At 40.1% G+C, this 7626-nt stretch overlaps 1 protein-coding gene across 1 annotated transcript; it reads right to left on the bottom strand.

The window, feature by feature from the left end:
• Positions 1 to 3111: 3111 nt before the first annotated feature.
• BCL2A1 (BCL2 related protein A1) lies at positions 3112 to 6006 on the bottom strand. Its single transcript, XM_069866769.1, has 2 exons — positions 5446 to 6006; positions 3112 to 3982 (listed from the first exon to the last, which is right to left on the bottom strand). Exons 1-2 carry the CDS (start codon positions 5863 to 5865, stop codon positions 3878 to 3880), a joined length of 525 nt encoding a protein of 174 aa, XP_069722870.1. The 5' UTR covers positions 5866 to 6006; the 3' UTR covers positions 3112 to 3877.
• Between the last annotated feature and the right edge of the window lie 1620 nt (positions 6007 to 7626).

Genomic DNA, 7626 nt, shown 5'->3' with positions numbered 1-7626 from the left:
ACCTAAACCAGCTATATCTTACAGGACAGATTTATATGATGAGATAATTGAACATACGAACTAGCTGCAGCAAAACTTATCAATTAATTCTCACACTTTGGAGCCACCTCTGCCTGACTTTGCATTAGAGACAGAGAAAGGCTGCAGCCAGAGGTGATCACAGAAGACACAGCTGTTCAGCACAGACCACACTGAACACAAGGCGTTATCATCTCCAAGGGATAAATGGTGTCTGGAAAAATACTGTTTGAAAAAAAAGGAACGATGCTCTAAAAACACTACTTGAAAAAAAAGAAACCATGCTCTCAGAGGGGCATTCTGTCTGACTTTCAAAAAATACAATTACTTAGATTGATACTGAAAATGCCAGCAAATAAAACCCTCTAGGACTCATTTTGGAGTTTTAGAAAGCGAGCACCCTTTATCAGGCCAGGGCAATGAAAATTTCCATCTCACCATTTACAAATCACCATTTCAGCAACATGAGGGAGCGATCTCCATCAATTGTGCGCATCGAGACAAGAGCTGGGGACAGAATATATTTCTCACTTAAATTCACATGGATAAAATTTCCCAGAAATCTTATCCATATTCTGTTGCTTTCCAAGGACTAATTTTAATGTTTTTATGAACTTCACAACAGTCCAATCTCTTCTTAATTTGGAGCTTTGGAGCTCTGGAGCCAGCTCTGCCTGACCTTGCATTAGAGATAGGGAAAGTCTGCAAACAGAGGTGATTAGAGAAAAAGACTCATCTACACAGCATAGACCACACTGAAAAAAATACATTATCATCTCTAAAGAATGAACAGTGTCTGGAAAAACACTGTTTAAAAAAACCCATACTCTCAGAGGAACATTCTGTCTAACTTTCAAAAAAATACAATTACTTAGATGAACTTAATTCTACTTTAGCTTAAATCAAAATATTCCACTTTCTGTAATAGTAACTACTTTTGTTTATCACTGGGGTGCTGGAGGGGGGCCTGCCCAGCCCCTGGTAAGGCCCAATGTTGGTTTTTGGCATGGATTATGAAGAATTTCCCCTTTCCTAGTTTTGATGCAGAAAGGGAAATTACATGCAAGCAGGATATTTTACCACCACCTACTGAACAGTTTCATATTTGGACATGAGACATGCGGTGTGAATGTTGGGGTTATCCTATGCAAGGACAGGAGTTGGACTCGATGATCCTTATGGGTCCCTTTCAGCTCAGAACACTTTATGATTCTATATCCCTGCAGGATCAGCTGGTGGGCCTGGGCCATGAGGGAGATGATGTGAAAAAAGGCATACAGGCAGCATGGCACAGGCTCAGGACATGGATCAGGACATGAACAGCCTTGCAAAAAAAGACATTTCCATAGGAGAACAGTTGTTTTCATAAACCCATTATATGTGGCATTTAGTGACATCTCAATGCAGCTGCTAGGCGCATTGGTTAAGTCATCAGCTGTCTACCCCGCAGCGCTCTGACCTCACCTTTTCCTCTAGAAAGTGTCGTGTTCTCCTGTGCCTGCCTGACAGCTGTATGGATCCCTTAAACAGCGGCGCTCTGGACCTGGGATACTACTCAGGCAGTGTTGTGTACAGATAAATCATGACAGCTAACAAACCATATCTATACTATTCTATAAGACTGAGATAATAGCCCTGAGTTTTTTCAGCCACTTTATTGTATTTAGAACCCAGGCATTATATCTCATCACCGCTTTTCTTCCTCTTAAATGCAATGGAGCTTTTGTCCTAATGAAGGTAATCTGGAGCCCAATGGACTATTAATGATCCAGATTTCTTTTGTTTAAATCCAGACCATACCATGAAGGCAAGGTCTAAAATTATTGCATCACCTAAGTTTTTAAAAGGCCAGGTATAGCCCTGTGTAATAGGTTATGAGATTAGTGTAGAAGGAAGTGAACATGCTATTAATACACTGGTGTTAGACACTACAATATGCACTTACAAAAAGGAACTAAATAAGAATTACTGTTCTTATTGTGAAGGCTTAGACTGCAAATAAATAAGAACATGACAAAATATGTTTTAAAATGTTGTTTCTGACATAATCTTCATGGGTGTTGTTGGGGTGGGCATTTTCCTTTAGCAGATCCCTTCCCCTCAAAAAGCTTCTTGAGCAGCAGCAAAGTTTATCTCAAAAATCCTGCTATACATGCTAAATAATCCTTGTTTCCACTGGGGAGAAAGAAGGAGAAGGAAAGGGAGTAATTTAGGTTCTGGTAGATGTTAACATCTCTTTGCATTCTGTAGTTGAAGCCACCAAGTCAGAGCATAGAATCACAGAACAGCCCGGGTTGGAAGGGGCCTTGAGAGACCGTGTGGTTCAGCTATCTTGGGAAAAGCTTTTCATGTTTTTCATCTAGCACCCTGACCCATCACATCTTGAAAACCAGCAATGACTCTGTCATGTCCCTGGGGAGGTTGTTCCAATAAATGACTGTTCTCACTGTAAAACCTTTCTGAAGGTGAGATGAAAGATGGAGAACCCATTACCAGAAGGAGGCTGGTTCATTCTTCTTGTATCATAAAGCCTTGATTTGTCTAGAGGATTTGTCTCAGAATAATGCTGTTGTGTGTCACAGGTTTCGTTTCTTCTCAACTCAAAAGTTTAGCCTCAGTCTTAGTTCCTTAATGTAGGGGAGTCACTACAGCTAAAGAAAACCCTTCTAGAATGAATTCTTGAAGAACTGCGCTTTAACTTTTGAAAGCGAATGGAATTTGCCTCAAAACAATAGTTGCCCCAGGCTATAAAAGCCTGGAAGTCTGTTAGGTCCTGCTTGTGAATTTTCTGCGTTTTGCAGTGTATCCCAGAACACTAATTAGTGCTATCAGAGCTGATTCAATTTGGTTATTTTGCCACAAGCTGCCTGTTTCTTATACAAGCTACCAAATAATACTTAAGAAGTACTACAGAAAATTAAAGTCTTGACATCCACGGATTTCAGGTCAAACTACTTGGATTCTGCAGTAGCACAATTACAGCTTTTCATGGAGTTATCTTACTCAGGTAGACCTTTTCCCATCTTCCAACTTTTCTGGAAGAAACGAGACCAATCATAAGATGTTAAAATACATATTTTAATGTCTTTTTGCTTCAAAAATATTAGTGTATTTACACAAATTCTGAATTTTAAAAATATTTTGTACTTGCCTATTTTAAAACCTCTAATTTTAAAAAAGGTTAGCTAGATGGCTATGTGAGATATTTGAAAGAACAGTCAGTGTAGATATGAGCAATTAAAAAAAGACAACTAAGAAACACATACCATTGCATTAACAGTAAGTGAGTGCACATTTTTAAGTTGCTAGCTTCCACAAATTGTTCTTCCCATGAAAACTGCTTATTCTGTGTCAGTAACTTGTACTCACTTTTACTCTGGATTTTACATTTCACTTTTCTTCATAAACTTCCCTTCCCTCCTTTTGCTTATACAACAGTTGCAATAAAATGCATTACAGTAGTATTTCATTTACAAAACAAATGACTAAAATTGTTTCTTAACCCATTGGATTGTATTTCACTAAAACAATGTCCTTTCATGGAGGTGCAACAGAGATTCTAAGAGCTGTCTGGATGTGGAGAATGATCTCTTTCTCTTGAAGCAGTCCTGCCTGGAAAGGTTGACTTGAATTGCTGCATGATGATGCGTTGATTCCTCTTTGGAGGGACCTCATCTTCAGGTTTGGCAATTAGGATAGCACATTAAATCTTGTATTTAGTCAAAATAAATACAAATAAATTAAAAACAACTTATGGAAGGAAGAAAATAATTTTCTCAGTGATATTGCTTGGAGGAAAGCTTAGCAACAAAGCTTGCGGCAATATCTAGGTTATGCATGAATGGCAGGTCCATTTGTTTCAGTAGTACTCTCTGAACAAGGAAAAAGCAGCTGAGAAAATGGCTGTAATTTTGGAAAAAGATAGTAGTGACCTTCTTTCAAACTTCGTCAGAAACCCATTTTCCTATGGAAAAGAACAGGCACAATTAGGTACAACTTAAAAATAATGTGTAAGAAAAACGTACCACACTCTGCAAGTAACATAGTGCATAGAGGGACAGGTTTTCAGAGCTCTACCTCCAAAAGATGAATAGGTCTTTAAAAACAGTAGCTGAAAATAGCTGTGCCTTGCTGAATGTTTTATCTCCAAGTCAAGACAATGCCCTCCCTGTGTAAATAGAAAATGAACGTGACCTCTGTCGCCAAAGCCCACATCTTCAAGGAAGATACAAGTACCATGTTTCTGATACAGTAATATAAATATCTTCCTTTAAGCCTCCTTATTCTGCTGCAATGAGCCATGTATGATGACAGAATGTTGCCAGGAGTTGATACTTCTCTTAAATGTAATTGGCTCTATTTGAAAGAGATGGAAAGAGAAGTCTTTACAGTAAATCCGGTGCATCAAGGGTCTATGACTCACTATCACCTTTTTTTTTACTGCTACCAGACAGAGAGGGAGCAATACGAGCAAAAAGGAAAAAAACCAAAGAAAAGCAAGACCCTAGAAAACAAGTGAGGGGAAAAAAAAGTAATAGCAAGTAGGAAATAGAAGATAAGTGGGATGAGAGAGGGGTGGATAGAGAAAGTGACATTTACATATAAGTGAAGGAAGAAAGTACCAGGGAAATAACTGACTCTGATGTTACTGATTCTCTACTTCCCCTAACTGACAAAGAAAAAGGCATTGGTGCGACTACTCTGTAATGCCAAAGGGACCTCCCCTCCAGGGGCAGAAGGAAATTTCAGCAGCCTGGCCAAATAATCCACATATTGACAAATGCTTTTCTCAGCGTTGACTATTGATAGATGGCAGTTGTAGGATTATCTCGGACCAAACAAACTGAAAACATCTGCACTTATCTTGTAAATTTTTTAAAGTAAAACTGATTTGGGGGATTAAGTAATAGCTTTGTTGAAATTCATAGCAAAAGCACTGACTTTAGCTGTGAGGATCATGCCTGTGTGTTCTTCCCTTACCTCGAACGTCAGTATTTTTGGACCAACTCCTCTACGGAAGCAAAATTGCTGCACTAACCTTAGAGTGCCACTTAATTTTAATAATGGGAAATTCCATGGCATGTATGGTTTAATGTGCTTTGAGCAGGAGGCTGGACCAGATGATTTCCTAAGGTCCCTCTCAACCTAAATTATTGTACGCTCCTAAGATTCCAGACTAACTCTAGGGTTTCGACTATAACAGGTAAAGAAAGTGCCTTTTAAAAAAGCAGTTGTCTTGTAGCATTGTCCTAAGTAAAGCAGAAGCAAAGTTTTTACTATAAGCCTCAAGGGGACATTTCAGACATCAAATATTAAACCAGGAAATAAACACTAATCAAAATTACTTTGACAGTGTCTGGAACAATAGTTCTTTTCGATTAACCAAAACCTCCTAATGTAGACGTTGGTGGAAAATGAGAAACTTACCCAGCCACCATTCGCATCTATCCATTCGGCTTTGTTGTTTATTATGTACTCTGTGATGAAATAAGAAATCTGCTCCTTCTCCTCTCCAGTCAGCTGAACTCCATGCTCTTGAAGCTTCTTTGTGAGAAGACCTCCAAATGTAAATATGGTCATAATTCGTCCCCAGTTAGTATTTCCATCGGCAAATTTTTCTTCCATGACACCATTGAAAATTCTTTTGGCAGCTGCTACGGAGGTAATATCAATCCTGTCCAGCAATGGTCCGAGAGCCTCCTCAGTCTGATCTTGCAGTGAAGATGCGATATTTCGCAAGACATGAGCAACCCTGGTTTGGGCTGGTCCAAGTTGTGACTCCTGAAGCACATATTGAAGATAATCTTGAGCTAAGTAGTAAACGTAGTAGAACTCGGCAGTTTCCATTTAGAATGAAATGCAGAGAGGAGTGCACTGCGCTTGATCAGGGTCAGTAATGAGCAGCCACAGGACATGCACACGGCTTTCTATCGTCTGGTTTTGATGGAATTTTTTTTCTTTTACCACAGAAGTTCCTGTAAAAACCTAGTGACTTAATGGTTGTGTGGGTTGTGGAATATATCACAGCGGAAATGAAAGAGAAAGCATCTGCTCAAGGGGAGCGAACATGTCTTCTTGAGTGATTTATTAGTTCTCTAAATAGTATGTAAAATTTACCACCTTTTACCACATTCTTTAGCAGTATAAATTGGCCTTTTGTGGGGGCTTTTGCTATGTAACATGAGCAAAGGTTTGGCATTTGGATTACAAACTGCTGAGAATGATGTATGCTGGCAAAGGTTGGGCATTTGGCTTGAAAAAAACATACCTAAAAAGTGCACAGGCTAGAGGAGCATGCAGCCACGACTCCCCTCCCCACCTTTCTCTATGCCATTCTCCTAATTTCTAGGGGTTAAAGCTGCAATCTGTATTGCAGGTTTAAAGGTTAGTTCTCATTCACAACTCTTTGAAGATACTAGTAGACATTTCTAACGGAATGGAAGAATGGATAAACTTTCTTCAGCACTCTGGAAGCTTTACATAACTGCAAAAAGTGGGAACACAACACTGGTACAAGTATGGATTGAAAAGGGGGAAAGACAGCTTTATAGCATTATCCCCTGTTCCAAACTTCCCCACACTCTCTCTGTAAGTGCTCTTCAAGGTCCTTCTTTGAAGATTTGAATGGGTAGCTTCAAAGATTTCTTTCCCCCATGGGGAGTTCTGCTCTAAAAGACATCATTAGTATAAAAGATAATGCTAATACAGTCAGCATGTCAGAACATGAGATGGGGAATATGAGGCCACGCTAGTGATGTGTGATACCATCTGAATCTTTCGTGACAGGTAACAAAGAAATACCATGATCCCTACAACAACTGCTCTTAGATTCAAATTTGCAGTCAGGCAGTTATTTTTTGGGAGAGGGGGCAGGGGTGCCTATACCACCTTTTCTTTACAAACCTCTTCTCCTGAGACAAATTGATCTTGCAGAAGGTCAAGATGTGCCTGTGGAGAATCTCACCCCATTGCAAAGGCTTCAGCAGCAAGCAATTTGATGTTTGGAGACTCCTTTCTTTCTCCAACCCCGTTTCTTCATCTCTCTACTTCTGATCCATCTCTCATTCATGCCTCTTCCTTCTCTGAAAACAACAGGCATCCCCAGTCCCAACAGCTCTTCTTTGCTGCAGGAATGGCGGTGAACCCATTTCCAGTCCGAGTGCTCCATGATGCTCAGGTCTATGGAAGATGAGCAAAGCTGCATCCCTGCTGGCCAGCACAGGGCTGGGGCCTCAGATGTCAGGATAGCACTGGCACCTAGTCGTGCTGGAGCAAAGCGTATCTAGACTGTGACACAGCTCTGGTGTCAGTATATTGCTAACCCTAAAAAAAGTCGGTGCTGTAGCTCTGACATCACAGTTTTGCAGAAACCCACCAAGTAAACCAGAGTAGTTTCCTGTTCCTTCTCAGGTTTTTTCTTCTGTATGTGGTGAGTCTGGCTTAGAATCACACAGTAGTTTTCCATGCGCGGCAGGGTTTGAAACCTCAAGCTATCACCAGCATAGCACAGACATCAATCACTTCAGTGATTCGGGGAAATATAGTACTTCCCTCACTTTCTCTTGGAAGCAGAGAAAAAAGTGGTTTGGGAGAGAATTTGGGAGAGAA

Source organism: Phaenicophaeus curvirostris, chromosome 12, assembly GCF_032191515.1.
Source record: "Phaenicophaeus curvirostris isolate KB17595 chromosome 12, BPBGC_Pcur_1.0, whole genome shotgun sequence".
NCBI lineage: Eukaryota > Metazoa > Chordata > Aves > Cuculiformes > Cuculidae > Phaenicophaeus > Phaenicophaeus curvirostris.
This window is presented reverse-complemented; position numbering and strand designations above follow the sequence as displayed.

What these genes read in the sequence shown, in the direction of transcription:
- BCL2A1 (XM_069866769.1), bottom strand. Translation starts at nt 5,865, where the DNA reads ATGGAAACTGCCGAGTTCTACTACGTTTACTACTTAGCTCAAGATTAT. An exon ending in TAGATGCGAATGGTGGCTGG is followed by an intron (nt 3,983 to 5,445) that starts GTAAGTTTCTCA and finishes TCTTTTCCATAG; the next exon opens with GAAAATGGGTTTCTGACGAA.